Below are 23,982 nucleotides of genomic sequence, written 5' to 3'. Positions count from 1 at the left end.
AGCTCCCTAAAAGCAAATAAAAAGGATTACCATGTTAATGTGGAATCAGAACTTGGATATATTAAAAATGGTTCTCACTGCATATACATAGTTAAATGAGCAGCTTCAAGACAGGAAAGGACTTTGTTATTCCAACCTTTCTAACTTTCCCAATTAATTTGTTGCCTTAATGAATATTTAGATTCATTTAGGGTTTTTTTTTTTCTCTCTGCTTTTTCAAAATATATATTTGTGAATCCATACAGAAAGAACATAAATGTTAAATTTAATCAGATACAGAGTTTAATGATGGTATTTCTCTAATCACTATGGTCCTTGAACAACCTGTATCTGTGTTTGTTACTTGAAAATTCATGGAGCTTCTGAGCAGTAAAATGTGGTTAAATAAGATAGGTATTTCATGTCTGTTTTTTTAAACGTATAAAAATGCTCTGGGTAGTGGGCTAGTAAATTCAAACCTCAAGAGGACAAACCATTTCTGTCAGACTAGGATCTCTTTTTGTATGAATTCAGTTTTAACACAGTTGTTACATCATCAGATTTGGGCTCAAGTGTTTCATACAAGTGAAGAGATCAGTCTGATTTCTGTTTTCCCCCACCCCTTATTTGAAGAATTGAAATACTGGAGATAGGATCACTGAGGGCTTGACTTCTTTCTGCTGTTTACTCAATGTAGTGATGTACATAGCTTGTCTTGATTCAAATAATGTGAGAACTTGAGTGTGAATTAACTTGAAATTCAATTTAAATTAATTCTGGTTTATTGTAATGCATACCTGTCAGTAGCATTCAGTTATATTTTGTAGATCTTGAGGAATTTGAGTTCAAGGTAAGTATTTTTTATGGATACGGTTGAAAGATTAAACTGATTAAGTAAGCAGGAAAACATAAATCAATGCAGTAAAGAACTTGGCAGTCTTCTTCCCCTCCTGTGTGCCTTTTCCTGCCCTACCCCACATATTTACAGTTGTTTTAGCAAACGCCTTCTCCTGGAAACTAAAATAGTATGCTCAAGGATGAGGATCAGCAAGCTTTGTGATCAGTTTCAAATGACATATCAGAATCTGGGGGTTTTTGTGTCAAAGCAGCCAGATATCTTTGCTCAAACCTGTTCAGAGATTCTGTGCCACACTTCCAAAACTTATTAAGGTACACAGGGCCAAGAATGGGAAAAGCAGAAACCAATACAATACCCAATAAATGCTTAGGATTTGCTAACATTTTTGCATTAGGGGAGTGCAGAAATCATCTCAGGTTTGTGATCTGCAAGTTTACATATTCCTTAATGTTAAAAATAAATTAAAAAAAATAAAAGTGGATTTCTTTGCTGTTGGAGTGGTGCTGGTGTTTGCTGGAGTCCCTGCAGCTGCTCAGTGCTTTGTACTCCTCTGCCTCAGTGACATCCTTCTTGTGGGCATAGCCATACCACAGTTGGACTGTTTGAATCCACCCTCTGTTTAAGAGAAAGAGAAGTTTGTAAAAGCACATAATAGGAAGAAAATCAACCTCCCAGTGTGAATAGGGCCATAATAAATCTGTATTTTTTACCAGCTGTCCATGCATGAGTTTTGAATTTGGATATTTGGAGCTGCAAAGCCCAGTGAGGAAAACATGACTCACCTATGCAATGTCATTTTGTTTTACAGGACAAAGCTCAGAGCTTTCAGAAGGCTCTTGCTTCCCAAGCAGATAAATCCACACAGACAGAACTTGTAGGCCATGATGTAAGTAGCTGTATCAAACAGTATTTTTTTATCATCTTTGTGGGTGTTCAGACCTCTGTCACTTGATTTGCCTCTGCTGCTGTTGTGTCCATGCATGGATTTGGTGACTCTAAAATACCTTCAGAAACATGAGAAGATAATTACAACTACCTGCCAGCACACCAATACCCTCTTAATTTTAGGCTTTATGTAGAGCTGAGAATTTGCATAAATGAATGTGGATGGCATGTATTAATGTTTTCTAATTTTTTTTCAGTATTTATTTGCACACTTACTGACAGTTAATGGGGTTATTATGTTTAAAATTGTAATATGCTGTCCAAACAAGATTTGAAATTTGAAAGGTAATGGAATAAGTACAGTCTTGCCAAGTGATGCTAAAATTCTGTTTCCTAAAGAGCATCTGTCAGAATTTCTCCTAGAATGTGTATTGATGGTGTGTATCCTCATGCAAGAACACAGTCTAGGAAGATTCCATAACTGTAGAAATACCATTTCCCCACTTCCTGTAATGGAATGTATTCTGTGTGGGATGTTGCTTGAATATGTGTAAGAGATTCTTTTGTTTACATGAGCCTCTTGAATAATCTGTGATTAGGAATGCTCCTGTGTGGAATATCTAGCATGGTTCTATTCTGTGACTTGCACAGATAGTTCTTAAAAACTGTGCTGCAAAGTAGTGCTGTGGCTGTGCATTGGTATAGATTAACATGCTGACTCAAATTCATGGAAAGACCTCTGGAATTGAAGTAGGCTTTGAAACCTCCCTTTTAGTTATGTGTCAGTGGAGCATTAAAGTTTTGTCTTCTGAAGATAGAAACATAAAAATGTCATGTTTTAATATGAAAAGTTTTCTCTGCACTAACTTCTTTTTTGTGGGTTACCAAACATGAACTTTTATTTTTTACTGTGTCTGTGAAGTTACGTCTGGTGGGATTTACTGAAACTATGAGTGTGTATATGTTAACTGCTGAAAAATCCAGAATATTCAAAAACATTTAAAAATATTTTTCTGTATTGCAATACTATGTCCACTTCTTCTGTGACCAATTATCCTTTACAATACTTTCTTATACCTTAGGTGTTAAATAAAATTCTTCCACTGAAAATGGCCATAGGAAATATGTGAAGTTTGGGGGATTTTTTATTTTTTGTTGTTTTTTGCTTTATTCTTAGGTTATGTTGTTTGCTGTTTTTTTTTTTTTTAAAGGGTATGTGACTTATGCATTCAGTTGTTTTCTACCAACTCAAATATGGAGTACTCATGCTGCAGGGATTAATGCTATTAGCAGATTATATCTTTTTTCCCTTTTTCCAGTCTGTGTTCCCTTCGAGTCTGGTGGGGAGTAAAAAATAACATTAGAACCTCCTCTCCCAAACAGGTACAGTTTTCTGGCTGAGATTTGAGTGTTAAATGTCATAATAACAGCAATAAATTAACTAAATCTTTTTCTTTAGCATCTTTCTCGTCAATTAGTGGAACATATTTTTCAGACTTCCCTGGTAAAATTCCTACTTTGTCCTGGTTGCAATAATGTATTATCTCATACAGGCTATTTTGATGCAATAATAAAAGGAAATGTTGAATGTTTTTCTATGAAACAATGCTTCATCTGTATTTATGTGGTATAGAGTTCTTGTGAAAATTCTGTTGCAAGGAATTGAAAGCAGATAAATTTGAATGAATTTACAGAAATAACTCAAGCCTGCTATGTTCACAATGAGGACAACTCAGGAGGAATGTACAAATAAACAGTATTAACACTTCTTGTATTATTTTTTAAACTTTTCTCTCTTTTATTTATCAGATTGTGCAGATTTTCTGTGAAGGATAGCTATTAGTGATTGGTTCAACTGTGTTGAATCCAAGTGACAATTACATTTACATTCTTCGCTTTTGCATGAGATTTTAAATAGCAAGTTGTAACTGTGGCAAGTAGTATCTGTACATCATTTTATTCAGGATGTCAGTAAGTGTATACAACTACAGGAATTTTGTGCTGATATGAAAGGTGATTAAATAGAAAAATACAAAACAGATCAGAAAGTACAAGATGTATTTTTCTCCCCATTAGTCACACATTGTGAGAATAGTATACAGTGAACACTCCAGATCTGGTTTTAGAGGTAAGCAGAAAATTTAACATCATTTCATCATTATAAATTTACTGCTTTAATTTAAAAAACCAAACATCACCACCACCAATAAGAAAATAAAGCACCCTCCCATTCTTATTTTTCCTTAATTCAAATTTAGACGCTAATAATAGTTGGATAAAAGTGCTACCAGGAATTTGCATAGCATTATTTCATACATGGAGTAAAAATATTTATGTACACTACACAGTGTAATAATTCAGAAATGCTTAAGGCACTGCCTTTATGAGTGGTTTGGTTTATATTCTCATATATTCTTTTGTTCCATTGTGTAATCTTGAAAGTTACCTGTTTTGCAGTTGAAAAAACCTGAGACAGGTTAGTCCCCAAAATGAAGTACTGCTTGGGGTTTTTTTTGACTTCTGGACATCTCCAGTAGTTGAGAGAGCTCTTTAGCCTTGGAGTTCATTTAGATGTGTCATTAAAAGTAAATGGAAGTTCTGACTTTGACTTAGATGAGGAATTAATCCTTTTGTCCGTAGGGTGTACAGTAATGAAAAAAAGCTGGAGGCGAGTCTATATTTAGGAAGGAATGGGTGAAGGAGGAGGAAATGCAGTGTTTCAGAGTGAAAATGTTCCTGTTTTGTAGACTACTCTGAAAAACCATAAACAGTACTGAATGAATGTTTTGGGTGAGTGTGTGAGCAGCTACCAGAATGGCAGTTGTTACAGTGTATTTTATGTTAGTGGCTATAAGATAATTACAGTCAGAATCTGACCATCAAGGTGATCAGTGAAGTTTGGATGATGCAATCTCCTGCAGTACCTTTCAGTTGTTGGATAATACTTCTGATAGATCTCTGATTTGTTTCTCCCATAGAGCACACAGAGATTTTTCAGCAGAAATTGCTTTACACTACTGTTTTAGTAAGCAAGTAGAAGATAAAATCTGTAGCAGTAAAGATAATGTTTCTCATAAAGAACTGTTTGAACTGGAAAGCAAACTGCTTAATGTCTTTTTTTAATTGAAACGGTCTAATATGAAATTTCATTATGGAATTAAAACATAAAGTTTAAAATAATTTCTGATAAGGACGAACGATGGTCTTCCATGATGAGAAATGCTACAGTGTCCTTAAGTGATTAACATTATGACTTTACTACTTTTGGAAATGGAAAGTAAAATATCAACACAACTACTGTATGTATTCCAGGGAAGACATTGGAAGGGACTCAGGGTTTCCATAAAGATTAGTTGCTTTCTAGTCTTAGCATGTCAAGGGATCTTCATCTTATGATAGACCTAAATTTATTCTGTTTTCCAATATGTTTACTGAGACTCATTTAGAACTTGTTGGGAGTTGTGCAGAAAGAACCATGTGCACAACAGATTGATGGGAGACTGCTAAATAATAAATTAATTATGTGTCTTCAGTAATCAGTGCCAGTTTAATCTCCTTCACCTTCCTGTTCTTGCAAAGTTTTCTTTTATTGAGAGATCAAGGAATAATTTTTCATGTTGGTCGGGTTACTAAAATGGACTGGAAGAGGAATAGATGCAGTCAACTAGCACTGGGACTGATTACAAGATCATGTCAAGGGATACAAATCTAATAATGGCCGCCAGCAAAATAGGCAGTCTAAAGTATCATGCAGGCATCACACAAGCACTCTGCAGCACGTGCCACTGCTGATTAGTTTTCATTAAAATGTCTCAAAACAGAATCAAACAATCACAGGACAATTATTATTTCTGTCACCAAGGGAAGTACAACTCAGCACCACTCTGTCAATCTTTATCAGCCTTTGGATTAAAAGAGTTTGTACTTAATTTAGTTCTCCACAAAGTAGGAATTCCTAAGAGGTGACATGATTTCTGCAATGTCATTTCTGTGTTTGCCTTCCGCTGATGTTATAGGTTTCACCTGTCAGAACTCCTGTTCTGTTTGTTGTTTTTCATACTGAGAGTAAAGCTGATGTAAACAGGTTTTGGACTGGTTGTACACTCATTCCCCATTTAATGAGTGTTCTTTCCAGTGTAGTGATCCTTAACTTTTGTATGATGCTTCTGATGTCTCAGACAACAAACTTGTGTACTGCCACTGTCGATCTGCTGCAGTTTGGTTTGCACAGCTACAGCTAAAAGTTACCTTTCTTCGGTGATCACCTGCACTGGATTTATAAGTGTGGCCTTTTATCAGCTGTTTTTGCAATATCAGAATTTGTACTGTTATATATATTAGGGTATTTGTTTTGTAGCTTGCTATGCATTGCCTTGGACAGCATGTCTCCCTTAACCTCTCAAAACCTGGTCACTGCCTTCTGCAGAGCCTCAGTGTTTGATTAGGAGGTAGTGGAAGACACAGAGGTGGGTGCTGTAACTGCTCCCCTCCACCTCCCTGCTGTGCTCCTGTTCCTCCCCAGCAGCCAGCCAGCATGGATTATGGATACTGTAAAGGGACTGCATTGCATTGTGTCCTCTCCTTCAGGAAGGCAGGGGAACAGAATACTGAACTGCTTGAACTTCTTGACCTTTCCAGTCTAATCTGAATATGTTCCTGCCCAAAGTATTGTGTGTTTTGTTACAGCGTGAAGTGAGCTGTGTTTTGTCACCTAAGCTGGAAAATACATCCTACTTCTGCCTCCCCTCCTTCACTTGGAAACTTATGCCCATCTGCTGTTGTGTTTTACTACTAGATTATTTTTCTCCATTTATTTATTTTGTCTCTGTTTTTTTTGTCTAATATATACAGAGAAATAATACAAACTTGTGTATAATCTACCTTTCCCTAATGCAAAATCGCTTTCTTTAAAAATACATTTAGAAATCAAACCAGCCATTAACCACTTCAGTATTTGCTTTGATTGTATATCTGTGTGCCTATTCATATCTGGATATCCAAGTTGTTCTTGATGTGCTACATTCTTTCTTGCAAATTCCTTGAACATTCATTTTTTCTCATTCTCATGTCCAATTTCCATTTTTTACTATGGAACTTCAAAATACCAATTCAAAATCTACATCTTTTAGGGTGTGTTATGTGTGCAAATTATCAAACTTTGATGATGTCAAACTAGGATGATACTTCTTTTGGTTTTAATGACTGCCTTCCACCAACCCTTACAAAGCACATTGCTTCACTGTCAAACCCCTAGATACTTGGTGTTTGAATTACATTTAACCACCAAGTCATGAACAGGAATGTATTGTTGCACCTGCTCATGACAGGGAAAAAGAATTCAAGTTACTGGTGCCATATTCACCGGAGGATAAATGCTTGTGCTGAGGGTTTGGTGTTTGTGGTGCTATATGAAAAGTGATAACAGGTTTTCACATAAACTTCAGCAGTAAATGGGTTCTGGAATAGAAACTGAGGTGTGCCATACGAAAAGGACAGTCTCATTCTGTGGCTGATTATCAGCAGAGTATTCTTCATTTAATTTTGCCATCTCTAGGAGTAAAGAGCAATGAAATTTGATATCTGAAGTGATGCTCAATTGTCATGAATGATCTTCACTTTTGATTTATGGCATGCAGAAGTTGGCTTCTGGATGTTTGTATAGATAAGCTCTGTGCTGTTTAAATGTTTGTAGCAATATGATGATATAACTGAGTTACCTCACAGATTTGAAGTTACTATAATACTAGTAGTCTCTGGATCTTTAAAAACCACTGTTTTCCTTTAGTATAAACTTCAATAACAGTGAAATGTTTTTCTTGCCTCCGACATTTTTAATCTTTCTACTTATTGTACATTTTTCTGTCTTATCCTTCTGTCATTTTATCTTCAGCTATGCTGCTGCTATCTTGCTTTGAAGGTGCAGTAAAATACGAGGTGCTTCTAAGTATATACCAAACTTGCTAATTTTTTTTTTTTTTTTTTTTTTTTGCTTAGATGTCTTGGGATGGGAGAGAGGAATAGGGGGAGAAGCAAGGAAGGCTGTTCAGATATTCCTAATTTTTCATCCTAGAAGTTTTGTTGGGTTCAGACAGAATTCTTCCCACTTTTTCTGCTTTAGCTCCATCACTGTCTCCTCCTTAGATTTCTGCAGAAGTTTATTTTTTCACTTAAATATATCCATCTAGACACTGTCTCATTTCTTGCTTTAATTTTTGTGCTGTATTTACGAGTATGAGTTACCAAAATTTATTTGCAGTAGCGTATTTTCAGTATGTTCGAGTTGCGTTATTTCTGTTGTAAAGATTCTACCAAGCAGTTCATGACTACTCTCAGTAGAAGCTAAGTGAGCAGCTATCCCTAGAATTAACAGCATGTTCTTACTATATCCACTTTGACCTGTTATATTAGGGGTGGAAGGAAGTAGAACACTGACAAACAGGATATTTGAGTAGGTTTATTTGATTGAAATAAAAAGCTGTCCACCAGATTATATCTTGCTGACTCTGTTCATGCAATATTTTGAATACTTGCAGTGTCTTTTTGTAAAAGGGCTAAAAATAGCAGCACTAAACCTTTTGGATATTGTTCAAAAGAATAAACTGGGAATTTAGTGAAATATACCAAATAGCAATCAAAAATTCTAAGAAACGGCAACATTTTGCAATAGGCCTTGAGTATATTTTCTTAAAAAGGAGATAAATTTGATTTCACCTTGAAGAAAAGACCAACAAACAAAATTGATAAAACAAGCATGGATAACCACTGCATTATAAGCAATGTGTATGGGTTTTGCTACATTTAGTACACTTAGGGTGACTGCTTTTTATTACATAATCTAATTAAGTATGATCTACTTACACAGTTTTATTGTAATGTGGAAATGTTTTAATCTTGTTTGCATGTTGCATGTAGGTTTCCTCTGTTAACACAATTCAGTCTGGTGATCTTTTTCCAGTAACACAAGGCATCTGTTGTGCATAAGAATTTTCTGACTAGAACTGTGTCGTGCACAAGCTGACCCATCATATTCCTCTGGTTTTCTCTGCATTGTCACTTAATTCATTGTTGTGCTGATCATTAGTGTGAAAGAAGCTTTATTATTACATGCTACCTGCATGACTGCATACAGCAGAAACAGTCATTTTTCGTTTACTTTGCGTTGCCATCAGACCATGCATCACTAAGATTTCATTTAATTTCATTTCTTTTTTCTTTTCTTTCTTTTTTTGTTTGTTTGTTTTGTTTGTTTTTAAAGGCCCTGTGGAACTCTCCATGTTCTGAAGGCTTAGTTTACAAACCAATCAGCATCTCATTGGTCCCATCATTATTAAATTAAAAAGCAACATCTGGACACTCTGCACTTATGGATATCACTAAATACTGCTGTATATGAAATGAACTGCAAGTTACCATTGCTGGTAAAATTCTACTGCTTTAGATAATACTTGTATTATGAACAGCCAAACATCACTTTTTTTTGGCAGTATCTTCACTATTAAGTGTATCTATGAATAAATTATTAGTAAGCTATGACAGTTATTATTTGAAATAAAAATTATTCTTACAATTTTGTGCATTTAATCGTCCATTGCTGATTCACTGCAAGTAAGAAAATATAAGAAAATCCTTCAGTCATCCTTGTCTCTTGAGATTGAAAAAAATATGTCTTCAAGGTCTGGAAACCTGAGGAAACCATTATTTTTAAAAACCTGTATTTTTCCTTTTCCAGTAATACTACTGTTGCACTGACTGTGAATGCAGGGTCAGGACCTTTCAATATGTGGTCTATCTGGTAAATGTTCATAATGATGTACATAATTCTTATGTGGGATTCAAGAAATATTTCTGTAGGGTATTTGGTAAGCTTTTAAAAGGCCAGAATTGACCCAGCTTTATCTGAGAAAAGAGAAGAGCTGATCCTAAAAACACAGACTGTGATTTTTTAATCCATTGGAATCATAGTTTTACTCTACTTCTTGTGTAATTGTCCTGCGGCTTCTAAGGGATATTGCTAAGAGAGCATCAATGGGGGTAAAGTAAACATTTTGTTTATGTTTGCTGGTCATGACTGTGCTGCTTGAGTGGATCGTGGTTTTTGTGGTGGGGTTGGTGGATGGGGAAGGGCAGTTCCAAGTTTAGGTGAGAAAGAAACCAGTGAAGTTCACCCCTGTCAGTTGCTTCAGTGTAACTTTACCCAGGAAGGACTTGATTCACCAGGATGTGCTCTACACCCATCCTTACCAGGTAAGATAAAAAAGTGGTTGTGCCAGCAGTATTCCTTATCTTTCTCTCCTAATATATCTTCTTACTAGCAAGAAAAAAATGCTTTCGTCTTTTTATTATGCCTTTTCAGTCGGGTCTCATAATATATAATGCAAACATATTACTCAACTCATATAATACAAATATGTTAGTCAACTGAATTAACAGTTCAGAACCTCTAGCTTTAATTTCAAAGAGAGAACATACTGCATTCGTTCAAAAATAACATTTTACCAGTTAAGTGGAGCAAAACTGAAAAGAAAAGTATTCAGATAATTGTTCATACCAGTCTTTAAAGGGAATTAATCTTCTTCATAGGGGATGTTGCATGATGTTGGCTGATTCTGTGCCACTTAACATGATGCTACTGTTTCTCAGTCTTACATTGCCTTCACTTTGATTCTTACAGTGGTCCTTCAGCATCCTGTCCTATCCTTTTGGTCATGCTGCCTGGAATTTGTGTGTATAATTGCATAGGTTGTACTGTATTTTTGGAAGTAATCTTGTAAAAGCAATTAAGTAACAAGTATATAATTTAAAGAAATGACAGAAGCAAGCATGTGCATATTATCCTTCTTAACTTCACCTTCCTTATTGAACTTCACCTGTAGCCACTCTTCCTTCTTTCCTTGGACAAAAATCCTTTTTGTAATAATTGTTAAGCACAGAAATGCCTACCTCTTGCTTTTGTCTTTCATCACTCTTTCATGCTTTCTTTTTTCATCACTCTCTTTATTATGGTAATATTTTCAGTCTTTGTCAGATACTGCTCTTTGGAAGAGGATAGAGAGAACATTTCTCATTGGGATTTTTTGGCACAGAGAACTGTATTTCACTTGAAATATATACGGATAATGGAGAGGGTTGTGAAAAATTGTGTAAGTTAATGAAGGAAGAATAGTGAAATTTAAAAAAATTATTTCAGGATCCCAATGAAAAGGAAATAAGTTTCACTGTCTGAATAAAGAAGCTTTTTACCTATTCCTCCAAAGTCTGTGAAATAATGCCTTAGAAGACTCAGAGAGCTGGTTTATTTCTCTTATCTGTTGCATCACAGAGATGTTACAAGCAGCCATCATTTCAATGCAAAACTGAACCCAGCCCGCTGGCTTTTGGGGTAGAGTGTAAGAGTTGGGTTTTAAACTTTCCCATGAAATTACGCATAATTTCCAATACCTGTTTTCATAATTTCTTTGTTTAATTTTCATTTTTCTTTAACTTTATAAAGTAGTATGAACCAATAGAATTTTACTCAGTTTGCTAATTTGCTCACCTGGCGTTTTAATGACCTGGGAAAAAATAATGACTGACAAATACAATTCAGACTTCAAGGATACACAATCAATACTTCATATGCACAGGCAAGAACTTAATGCTAGTTTAATTAAAGTCTTTAAAGTCTAATCAATTTATTTTTTAAATATTATTGCAGTAGAGAGTGATACAGCACATCTAGTTCAAACAGTCATAAATTAAACATATATAATGTTCCTAGTACCTGTCTCCTTCTTTGATGTATTTCATTGCTCACTCTTGCACAGCCTTTTGCGATCTGAAGGTCAGTGGCTTCTGTTCAGTTGTGGGAGCATTGCAGGAAGTCTGCTATTACAACTGCTTGTAGGAGTCTGATAGTAACATTCATTTCTTTCTCCTCATTCTGGAATCCAGTTGGGATTATATGTTTCTTAATGTGTTGTGCACCTTGCTCTTACCATTGATTTCAGCTTCATATGACATCTCTGTTACCCTTAGGACTGGTTTTACCATGCTCCAAACGTTTCTTTCCTTTGATGGTGAGTGACTTCATAGCCACAGAGCTTCTGGTGTCTTGAAATGTCTGTAATTAATTGGACTTCTTGTTATTGGAAGATCATTCACAGAGTAAGTGCTTGTTACTGGTACTGGTATGATACAAATATCTTGCTGATAAAGCAGCCCCTGCCCTCCTCCCTACCACCAAAACCTTGCTAGGTAGATCATGTAGAAGTTGTTGTACCACGTAGCTATAAAAAGCTGAACAGCTGGTGCAAAAAGGGTGATAGTAACCTGGTCATTTGGTAACTGCCTTTTAAATTATCTTGTAAATATTCAAAAATAAAGTCTTCTGTCAATATCCAAGTAAATCGGGCAAAAACAAATGATTCCGACGTTGTTAGCTTGATCCAAAGGCTGTATTTTGTTCCAAACAATGGGAGCACTGTGTTAACAGAGATACAGTGCTAAAATGGTATTGGCAAAATACTTTGTTCTCATTCTGAGCATTGGCATTTAACAGGTGCAGAGGCTTGTTACTTTAACTAGCACACGGTGTTTGTCTCCATTTGATGCTTTGCAAGTGGTTCCAGATAACCTGAGTTTGCTGTCTGAACTTTTCCTCCGGGGACTTCTGAATGAGCGAGGGCAAGGCTGTTTAGTACAGCACAGGAGGAAAAGTAGGGGTTGAGGAATGGACTTAAAAGTAACAAAGGTGCAAAAATGTTGCAGCTAGAGCAGATATTCTGTGATAAATGCTGAAAGGCTGAGAAGGAACAAGAGTGATTTTAACATTTATGAGCAGTCAAAAGGCAGACAAGTCTCAAAAAATCTGGGCTACTGTAGATAGGCAAAAAGGTTATATCCTGCTTGAATTGAAGGCAGATTTTTTTTTCAGTTAGTGGTTTTTGGTTTTTTTTTGTTTGGTTTAATCTTCTGAAGCTATTTCAATATGAAAGCACACAGAATATTGAGAATACTGGCACAGGAACTATTCTGTTGTAACTCAATGTGCATTTGGGGCAATAAAGAATTCCTGTAGCTTATCATGTTTATGGAAGCCATTTAAAATAATTTGTAGCATCGTTAAGACTTTTTTGTGGGCATAGGTACCGTGAAAGAGCTGGAAATTTCATTGGTTTTGAGTAGATAGGAGATAAGTGAGACTGCCTTTTGAAACTGAGTTTATGCAGTTTTAACCAGTGGGTTTTAGGTTTTACACTATATCAATATTTACACTATTTGGTAACTTCACTAGTTTAAACTGCTCAGTATGCTTTAGACTTTTAGGTGGGTACTCCAACTTGGAAGGATAAATCCAGTATATAATAGATGTTTTACTAAAGAAACAGAAAGTGCCATTTCTCTCATTGACCTATTACTATTTCTTCCTCAATAGAACTGCAGTGAGAACTATATCCAGGCTGTGTACTCAGCCTTCATTTCAAAACAGTGCTCTCTTAGTATTCATTTATTCATTTTTAGTAATGGAAGCTTCTACTTCTTAAGAGTCAACAGAATATTAACATTAATGATAAAACAGCAAGAAGGAGCATGAAGGGAAAATATTATAAATGAGATTTGGAAAGTGGTAATATGTTTATTTTGCATTGTACAAAAAGGCATTAAATTGATAGCAGAATCTAGTGGATACCAGCAATAAAAGGGGAAAAAAAAGTTCTGTTTGGTTACTATCAAATGCATTACACAAAAAAACTTGCAAAGATGTATTTTTGTGTGCATGTATTAAATCATGCTGGAGTTGAAAGTGCATGAATTAGATACCATATTACAACTTTATATTCAGTACCAGCTTCATTACTTTCAGGGAGAATTTAATTCATCTAAAAACACCAAGGAAAAGCTTGGTGGTGCTGTTCATGATAAGTTTAATGATGAAATTAAGTGGTAGATTTGTATTTGGTACTAAAATAGAGGGGTTTGATCTCTGTTGTGTAATGGTGCATGCATACCATTGTATATTTGGAGAGATACGCCATCACCTGGACTGACACATTACATTTTAAGCAAAGAATGGGGAAAGTACAACTGCATGAAACAGGTGATGGAGAGAGTAGGATCTTCGTATCTGAAACATACTAAACAATTCTAGGTGCACGCACCAAATACATGAGCTTCCCAGTGTGCAAGTATTAAAAAGCATTCCTGTGAATATAACTGTGTGTATGTCTATTATTTCATTTTCCAGTCTGTGAAATGATTCAGGAGAAAAAAAAAAAATCAATGCAGAGACAAATCTGCTACAGGAGTCCTTTTGTGTTATGAATAAATTCTGCCAAGAGAACCCCTAAGAAATTGCCAAGTTTCAGATATTACAAAAACAAAGAGCATGAAAAGAAGAAGGTTTCACCAGTTAGAGGTAAAATTTGCAAATGGTAGCAATTCAGTAGTTCTGTCAGGTTTCAATGAAGTCAGCTTTTGAGATTCTGTGTTTTGCAAGCATCCAGCTAGCCTGAAAAACACTCAAGTAATTGAACAGAAATCGAACATGAATAAAAATGGAATATAAACAAAACTTGTGAGACTAATGATGAACAGTTGGCTTTTCAGACATTTTCATGCATCTGCTCATATCCCACCGTCACAAGTGTCTTTGAAGGCTTGTGGAACATTCCCCTGACACTGGTTCAGATGTATACAGACACACACACGCACACATATGTACAGCAAAATAAATCCAGGAATTTTTAATCATTCTGATACCTGGACAGAAGTAAGCCCATTTTTTTTCTGTGTCAGAAGCTTGCTGAATTGCAACTCTAAATATAAAATGAGCTGAAGTCATAGATAATGTTAGTTATGGGATTCTGGAAATGATGAGAACATTTCAGTGAATTCAAGCCAGGGCTAAGGGGTTGTGTCATTTGTACTTTCCTGGTTTTATTGGGATCTGGGACTGAGTGTCTTACTGTGCTTGAGGAGATGCTCCAGTGTGGGCTGTCCATGGGTTGCAGTTCCTTCGGGACATATCCGTCTGCTCCAGTCCAGTTCTCTCCATAGTGTGTATGTCTTCTTCAGTCCCTGGAACACCTTCTCGTTCTTCTTCACTGATTTAGAGGTCCAGAGTGCTTTTCCCTCACTTTTTCCCCCCTCATTTCTCTGAATCCTGATGTTTTTTCTTGCTCTCTTCAATATGTTTTCAGAGAGGTGACACCAGCTTTAGTGATGCTCACTGTGCCCTGTGTGTGGGTTCATTGTGGAGCTGCCTGGCAGCACATTTGTGTCTGGTCTTTCCCACAGAGGCCATCCTGCAGCCCTCTGGCTGCCAGCAGCTTGCCACATAAACTCGTGCAAAAGCAAAGCATAGCCCCGCAGCTGACCTGAATGGGATGACAACTAATAATCTCAAAATTGTTTTTTCTGTTAGGAAAATGCTTGCATGGAGTTACAGATCTGTTAACATGTGAGAGATGACTATTATAAAGTAGCTGATTAGAGGTGTGGGTTTAGTTAGGTCCATAAAAAGTTAAGGAACAAGTGGAAATACATAACTTCTGTTCCAAAATACCTGGATCCACTGAGACTGGTGATGTTGGTGATGACTGCTGTGCATACATCCATTAGCTTCCACTGGTTCTCTTCCAGGCCAAGAGACCTCTTTTTTTTTGCTGCAGGAGCTGGGTGTTGCATCACTTTAGGAGGAAGGGGAAAAATTTTTTGGTTGATTCCATTCATAAACACCAGGTTTTCCCGTTTTCCCTTCTCTTGTTTCCATGTTTGCGAATTTCTCTTGCTGTTGGAAATATTTGCAAACTCTGTTAGTGGTGAGGCTTTTGTTCTGGCTCATTATTTTCCCCTGCTGTTGCTCCTTTGCTCATTTCCTTTTATCTTGCTGTATTGTTTTTATTCTCTCTCCCCATTACAGTCCCATTTGGCTCATCCTTTCTTTTCTATAAAACATGATTTTTATCACCCATAAAACATGCTTCTAAAACTTCAACAATACTAAAAACTGGAAAGTCACACTTTTTCTTGTAAATTCTGTTTTGCCTCAGTCTTTTTCTTATTTTTATGCAGAAAGAAATAGAAAAATGCATGTAAGGCAAAATTACCCATACAGAATAATTCTCAGGGACTAGGAAGTGGTACCTTTTCTGTAGATCTTAATGCTAGTTGCTGTGTTCAAAATCTATGAAAAGAAAATAATGTAATTTTCAATTCTTTGGAGGTTAGGGTAGTTTTATTTATCTCTTTAAGTGTTTAGAGAGTTATATTAGTTTATTCTATCTCGTACAAAAAAAAGGCATTCCTGTGAAACTTGTTTATCCCATTTGGTTTTCTTGAACTGTTTGTAACATACTCTGAAAGGAGTATTAAGGAAGTTGTATTGTGTGCTGTCAGTTTGGATTGCATAGAGAACAACCGTTTTTAGCTGACCATGCAGATGTACAAATTGATTAAAATACTTCTAGATTCTTTTTGGGATCTACAGATTTTAAGACTCCCAGAAGGCTTATTTTATATTGTTACCCATAATGTATTGGATTTTCAGCAGGTCGTGCCACTGTTCTGGCTAAACACAGAATGATCTCTTCACGTTGGTCATGCCGCATGTTTGTGGAAGGTCTTAGGACAGCAAATTGGAGGATGCAAAGAGAGGACTGATGTGAGATATTCCCCGTCCATATTGCTGGCCTGTACTTCAGAACAGATCTCATCATTCTTGTTGTCACACAACAACAAGGTTGCTTCAATTCTTCAAGCTCTTTAAAAGTCTGGATGAGTTACTTAATGTTATAGTAAAGATAGGCACATTTAATATCTTTATAACATTGGGCAGCTCTCCTTCTGAAGACACTCATTTCTGCTTCGATTCCATCCTGCACTGTTCCAGCTGTTGCTCCTCTTGCCCTTTCATTGTAAATAGTGAATATAATATGCTCCTTTGCTTCTGATAAAATTAATTAATCTGTGATTAGTACCAGTATTTCTTCACAAGCATAAAAAAACGCATGCTCAAAGACTTGGGGCCATGTGTTCATAAAATATTCATCTTGTTCTTGTACTAATTTCAGCAGATTATTGCAAGACAAAATAAAAATCTCCTTAAATGCACCTGGCAAATCATACCCACTTAAGATTTTGCATGGCAAGATTTCATCTCCTTTTCACAGGAGCCCTTTTAAAGGCCAGGTTATAGAACTGTCCTGTTGTCTAGGTCGTTCTTGCCCAGGGGAAGCCTGCTGCTGCTTCAGACTTTCTTAACTATCAGACTGAGAAAAGTACAGAGATATTTACAGTGTACACCTCAATACCTGTAGCCAGAGGAAGCTCTGCTTTGATTGAAGGACTAGAAAACGTGAGCAGCCTGACTCAACTTCCTTGTTCAATTTGGGGTGCCAGAATATCATATTGAACTATCCTGAGGCTTTAGGGTGAGACTTTCAAAATCTCTTCTGCACATTTTCTTAGTTATTTTGGGTTTCTTTTGCACATAGTAAGTTTGGGGGTTTTTTTTCCCCTTTTTGGTAAAACTCATTAAATATAACCCCAACAGTAATGTGAAATGTTATTTTCTGTCCCTTATCTGCATAAATTTGTTCCACTGTGTGTGTGTGTAAGAGCTGATGCTGGTATTTCAAATAAATAGCAGGGAAACCTCCCACGGCATGTGACATTTTGTCCCTCTTACACCTCTCCCAAGACTGAAGTCTAGGTCAATTCTCACAGGTTAACAAATACATTATTTCTGAAAAAAGGTCTTCTGCCTACAGGAAACTGTTTTCTTTTGGAAGGTGAAAGTGTGGGAGGCATTGGGGGGAGGGGGGGGAGCATCAGGGTGAAAACTCTGTGATATATTTAATGGAGTGTTCCATTTTCTTTTTTTTTTTTTCTCTTTTTCTGAAATGTTCTCTGGAATTTTCCAGTGCTTTCGCTTCCTAGTCTTGTCAGCTTGCCTCATTGACCTATTGCAATTCTCCAATTCCCTAGTCTCTGTTCCTCCCCGTATCTCTTCCTTTTCTTTTCTTTCTTTAGCTCTGAGACTTTTTGTGTGTCAGCACTTTGGTTTCCATGCTTATCCTCTGGTCATTTGTGAGCAGTCATCTTTCCCATCTGCAGTTCTCATTCCTGCTTGGCATCTTTCCTTGAAATACATATTTTTTATTTTCTTTGGAGTCATATTGATAGTGCAGAACCAATAACTTCACGTCTTGAAATGCAAGTTTATATGGAGGTGCTGGTAGAGCCAAGGAAAAACTTTTGACTGTAAAATAAAATTTCCAGTTGGAAAAAGTTCCTGTGTAATTTCTACTAACACTTTTTTGCCTTACTCAGTATCTCTGTCAGTTCTTGCAAAATAGGTTGTATGCCCATGTTAGGAAAATATGTTACATCAAAGATTGTCACAAAATCCTTATATATAATATATACAATTTTTATTCCTCCGAAAGCCCTTGGTTAGTGTTGTGCTACTGCATCTGGTGTGGATTTCCTGCATGCATGTTCAATTGGCACATATGTATTACTGATGCAGGTAAGCTTTGGCTGGTGCACAGATACTCCAGAAATAATAATGAGGATATTTAAGTATTCTGACACTTTCTCATACTGTTTGCTGCCATTTTCACTTGCTTTGTCTTTAGAAGCCAGTATCTGACTCTGATACTGCAGCGTCAACATCTGTGGCAAGTTTCTGTACCGACAACTGGAAGACCTACATGATGGACTCTGCACTTTTATCAAAACCTTTATTACAGATATTTCTGTGTCTAAATCAGTGTTGCTTTGGTCCTTGAACTATGGGGGAAAAGCCCTGACAGTTAGGCCTGGTTTTGAGAACTGCAGAGCTGTCACAGTGTTGCAGTGGCCCATTGAAGTGTGGGAGCTTATACCGCTTTCTTGTCTACTAATTTCTATTATTTTGTTTAACTTCAGTCAGAATTAAAATAACCAAGGACAGCCACATCTAGTGTTTCTTTTAAAATGTTCCTTTAAAATTATTTTGCTGAGTTCTGCAGGGATAGGACAAGTTTTGGGAGAGGGAATATTTAATCCACAAGGTAGTTTAGATTTTCATCCTTAGATTCAAACTGTCTCCTGGATTGGTTAGGAAAAGACTATGTGTCTTTAGCTTGCTTTATTTAATCACCAATTGGATAATTACTATTTTTCCATGTAAAAAATGGCACACAGGCACTAGGCATACCACAGTACACAAAAGAAGCCTCCTCATTGTAACTGCTTTGAATTCAAAATGACCTTTCCAAAGTAGTTGATCAAATGGTACATGATTTTAAGAAGCAGTGTGCTGGTGTTCACACCTTCTTAATTTCAATTTATCAAGGTAGGAATTAGCCAATAGCAACTCTGGCTTTTACAGGCTGACAAATAGCCATGCTTGAAAACATTTCTTTTTTGTTGCCTGAGTTATTTATGAGGCCTGAGGTTAGGCAAAGTTGACAAACCAATTTATGATTGTACATGATTATACTACCTACACAAGGACTACAACTTCATCTCTAGCCCTACATGGAAGCAAAACCCAAATCACAGCATAAAGTGCCAAAGGATCTCTAAGGCTTATATAAAATAAGATATCCAAAGGGCTTTTTTCTTGGGTCTCTTTTAAAAACCTATTTCCAGAAAGGTAAAGTTGCTTGGTGCAATAAATATTAACTTTGATAGCTCAGCATGTTACTGTAGTTTTCTTGGTTCAGAAGAACAATTAATTTTAGCAGTGTAACACACTATTAGGCTCTAAGGTAGCTCTAAATTATGTTTAAGATCCAGGGCCTACTTCTGGCAAAATATAAACTCCCATGTTGAACAGTATCTTTGTTGGTGAACTAGGTCAGATCAGTACACAGATCCTTACCTGGAACTTATAAGGATGTCCCTTTATATACTGAATTGTGTTGCACATCAGCCCAAGTACAAAACTGTTTTTAAGTTGATGTCAACATCCTCCAAAAAGCATGATTGTGAATTTGTATCAAGATAGCTGTTGGAATTTTAAGTATCTTTGAAATGCAAGTGACCCATGCACAACTTGTTATTAAAATAAGAAGAGCTGGTTAGTTTGTAGGGGAAATAATAATAATTTGTAAATCTGGAGGATGGGATTTGGTGTTGCCTTTTAATTTTTTTTTCCCTTTATAGAGAGCTGTTTTTCATTACTGCAACTCCTTTTTGTCCATCATTGTATTCTCAGTGAGAACAACGGAGGTTTTCCAGTGTGAAACTTTTGTACAAGAAAGGTGCTAAAATCTTCATCTTGTACTGATGAGTGTTAATTGCTGTGTCACTTTGTATGAACACATGAAACTGTCACATCCTAGACATAGAAACTTTTCCCTGCATTTGCCTGAAAGAGGGTTCACCATTGCTAGAATAAAATTCTGCTTTGCCTCTTAGCCATTAAAAGGGTTCTGTGAAGGCTGTCAGAGATGGGAACCATCCTTTTTTTTTTTTTTTCTTGTAATGGGATCCAAAATTTAATATGCTGTTTATTTATTTGTGTGAACATAAATAGAATAGTGTGCTTTTCTTTTTTTGTATTTATTACAGTTCCTGTGAGCGCATATGCAAAGATGGAAGTAAAAGCTATTTGCAGATTGTACGAAACAGGGGACAGAAATTGCTTGTTGCTTCCTTCGTTTAGCTCTTTAGTTTCAAAAACGATTAAAAAATTATGCCTTGCTCTGGCTTTGTATGGCTTTTGTGCCTGATAGAAGGTTCTGATCAGACCTCATGATTAAAGCATGCCTTACGTGGAGGGACACGTGGGTGTCCAGCTCTCTGTCACTTCTGAGGCAGAGAGAAGTGAATATTCTGTCACCTTTTCTCAGCTGTCACACTGAACCCTGGGATGACTCTGTGCAGGGTGAGAGCACTCCACCGGGGAATTCTGGCCCATCATAAGCAACAGGCATTGCACTGCCTTTTGTGTGGGTATGATCACATGCCTTTTGTATATTTTTGCTATGAAAGTTTCTGAAATGATACTGAAGTATGTAGTTCTCCTTGTTTAAAAATAATTTAAAAAAAAAAGTGATGCTGACTTCATTTAGTCTGTTACTTGAGGAAGTGTGATTCATGGTTAATCTTCACTTGCATATGCTTATTGCAAACACTAATTAATCCTTTTTGCAAAGACAAATTATGATTAATGTGTATCCTTAAAATTTGCACCTAATTAGACAGAATATAATCTCTAAATTTGTATAAATAGAACTTAACATTTTGAACATTGTAGATAAAAAGCAATTTTCTGAACTTACATTTGCATGTGCTAATTAACGGCTGCTTCATTGTATTTACATTTGCAAACAGTTTTTTTCTAATTACTCAGCTTAGTGCATTGTGAATAGAGAAAAATAACATAAACATTTCACACCTGATATTATACCTAGGTTCATCTTTTGTTGATGTAAAATACTGGCATTTTATTTAACAGTTACTATAGATTTAATTGATTTTTTCCTACTTTAAAAGGTGGGAAATTCTGAACAGTTATGCTTTTTGCTATATTGATAAATTTTATTCTTGGAAAACTAAACCCTTACGTAGTAATAGACTTGATCACAGCATGCTATAACTGCATGGGTTTGTATGCAGTATAACACATTTCTTGTGATAATAAATATCTTAGTAGTACTAAGTATCTTAGAATTTTTTTAATATGTACATTTTGTCCATTCTTAAATACAAGATTTTGAGATATTGACAGTCTAAAATTCTGAAGGAAAAGGAAATTTCTCAGAGGCCTTAATTTTTGGTCCTGTCTCCAGAGGAGGATTAAAAAGTACATATATGTATTGTGATGAAATGGGTAATTTGCACAATGTCATAGTTAAAACAAAGTATTAATCTTCAACTGTGATATGCTAAAAATAAAAGCTAGCAGATCTTATTTTTGCAGCTGGTCTTTACAAACTACCTCTTTCTAAACTGAAGTATAACCCATAGCTGAAACCCAATCATTATCTTCTATTTAAATCCATTCACTGCTTTCAAAGAATTTTAACTTTTTTGGTTCCCTACCATGAGTCAAAAATGTTTTTTATAAACATTTACTATCAGTAGGTAAAAATTACACTTCAACCATCTCATAAAATCATAGCTAGTAACAGTAATTGGTGATTGTATGCTGCTTAGTGAAATATTTATTATTTGGTTATTGGATATGCCAACTATAGTATAAATAAATAAACCTGAAATGGTTGTTAAAAACTTTAAATACATTTGATCTTAGATATTGTATCATTTTGGTTACTGCATTTTCTACACTACTAGTGTGAGTTTCTAATCTAAATAAATAGGGGATTCCAGTGCAGATCTTGACATTGCTGCCAGTTGAACACTGGGCATTAAAATATGAGGCATAATGCAGATCAGAGATGTAGCCTATTTTTTACCTCTGCTCACATAATCCAGTGGTTTGGCAGTGGGTAAATTATGTGTATGCAAAATGTGGAAAGCTGCAGTACAGACGGATGAAAAGTTCCATTTATAAAAGCTCACCATAATACCTTAGTAAACCTAACTTAGAGGTAATTCAAATAAGGTAGTGATAGCTTTAGTTAGACTATACAATGTCATTTCTCCTTGGACCATTTTTCCATCTGTCCTTGGACCATTTTTCAATCAGGCCGCGAATTTCAACTTTTGGGCTTGCAATTGCACTTGGTAGTATTTTAAAAATTACCAACTTTATAATCCCTTCCCCCCCCCCCAAATTGTAGTTTGTCTTACACATTCTTCTGAATGGACAGAAATGGACATCAGTTTCAAGGAACAGTTCTGCAAATTTTTTCATGAATGTTGTAACTCTACACATGTATATGCTTTTGGTTTGTTTATTAATTGCTCAGAAAAAGTCTCCAGGGAAGGCTTCTGACATACTTCCATTGGAGGGTGATTCATTACCTGTCAGACAAATAGCAGAGAAAAAAAAAATTGAGTGGAGAATAACAAAAGCTCTTTTACCTCCTGAGGATTACCTGGTATTTGAAGGTCTGATTTCTTAGTAGTGCTTGATCCATCTGTGACTTTTGAGACACTACCACACTTTGTCATACACCTTAGTTTTTTTTTTTTTTTAAAGTGATTTAATGTTTGGGTTTTTTTGGTTTTTTTAATACCAGAAAAACGCAAAGATTCTGTATTCAACAACAAAGCATTATTAGCATCAAAGCAGGAAGACAAAAGTTCTCTCAAATGTTTTAATCAAATGATTGTTATCTTTTCATTTATTTCAGAAAACTTGAACTTAATCCTCTTCATGCAAGTCGTCATAACCTTCCACAGACTGTTGCTTCCCTTCTTTTAAGTTCTGAAATTAAGCTCTTTGCTCTTAATTTCCTATTGATTCCCCACATCTACAAAAAGCAGTTTAATTCATATTCACATGTTGTAACACTACTGCTTCAGTGAAATTTCAGCACACCTCACATTACATGTGTAACTTCCTCAAAGTTTTAGCTTTAAAAGACACAGATCTTATTCACAAGTACAAATCTGATTTTAAGTTCTGACAGTTGTTACTCTAAAATTTGTCAATTTTTGTCTATTTAAAAATTTTTTGGACAAAGGTCTTCAAAATCAAAGCACATTGTAATATAAATAGAACAACCTTCCCTTCACTGGGATTCAGTTTAGATAATTTACAGTTATTTGGTAGGTCCCTGTCTCACAATTATTTTTAAACCTTAAACTGCATCATTTTTGTTTTGTTCTTAAAATGATGTTGCTATTGAACTTCAAGAGCTGTCCACAGTTTGGGATCCAACAGTAATTTATGTAGTAATGTTTGCCAGGGACTTGCAAGAAGTTGAAATAATCACTGCTAAGGCAATTTGGGTCTCCACATGTGTCCTTATTTAGGTATGCACTTAATGCTGTCATAATTACTTAAATGTCACGTTTAAACATTTCACCTTTTTCAATGCCTTAAGGAAGCTGAGTGATTACAGTGGCAACACCAGTTGCCTGCAGGGAGGGAGCGCTGTGCTTTCTTTACATGTGTATGCACACAAGTGGATCAGAAATTTAGCCCCAAGCCACCCAAAATAATCTTTCTTTGTCAGCTGGGTGCCGCTAAAGTTTGCTGAGATTGCTGCTGTGTTTTGCGGCTGCATTTGGAGACCGGAGATTAATTTGTGGAAGTCCAAAGGAGCTAGAAGGAGATGAGCAAAAGACGAAACCATCTCTTTTTCAGAGAATTTGCTGGAATCTGAATAGCTTAGGGAAAACCATTCTAGAGGTTGACATGGATCTCTGAG

General features: G+C 36.0%; 1 protein-coding gene across 3 annotated transcripts in view; it reads left to right on the top strand.

Moving 5' to 3' along the window:
- The window catches only part of CCSER1 (coiled-coil serine rich protein 1), a 530,723-nt gene that overhangs the window by 301,261 nt on the left and 205,480 nt on the right, over positions 1-23,982 (top strand). The window contains exons 8-9 of one of the 3 annotated variants that reach the window (XM_062493842.1): positions 1,647-1,724; positions 3,533-3,559. In XM_062493842.1, the coding sequence (XP_062349826.1) occupies positions 1,647-1,724; positions 3,533-3,559 (105 nt within the window). Of the gene's footprint in view, positions 1-1,646; positions 1,729-3,532; positions 3,560-23,982 lie in introns of those variants that run through there. The other 2 variants (XM_062493841.1, XM_062493840.1) reach the window with 2 other exon arrangements.

The sequence above is a fragment of the Cinclus cinclus genome, chromosome 5, assembly GCF_963662255.1.
Source record: "Cinclus cinclus chromosome 5, bCinCin1.1, whole genome shotgun sequence".
In the NCBI taxonomy this organism is placed as follows: Eukaryota; Metazoa; Chordata; class Aves; order Passeriformes; family Cinclidae; genus Cinclus; species Cinclus cinclus.
Note: the sequence above shows the minus strand (reverse complement) of the source record. Positions and strands in the feature narration are given on the sequence as shown.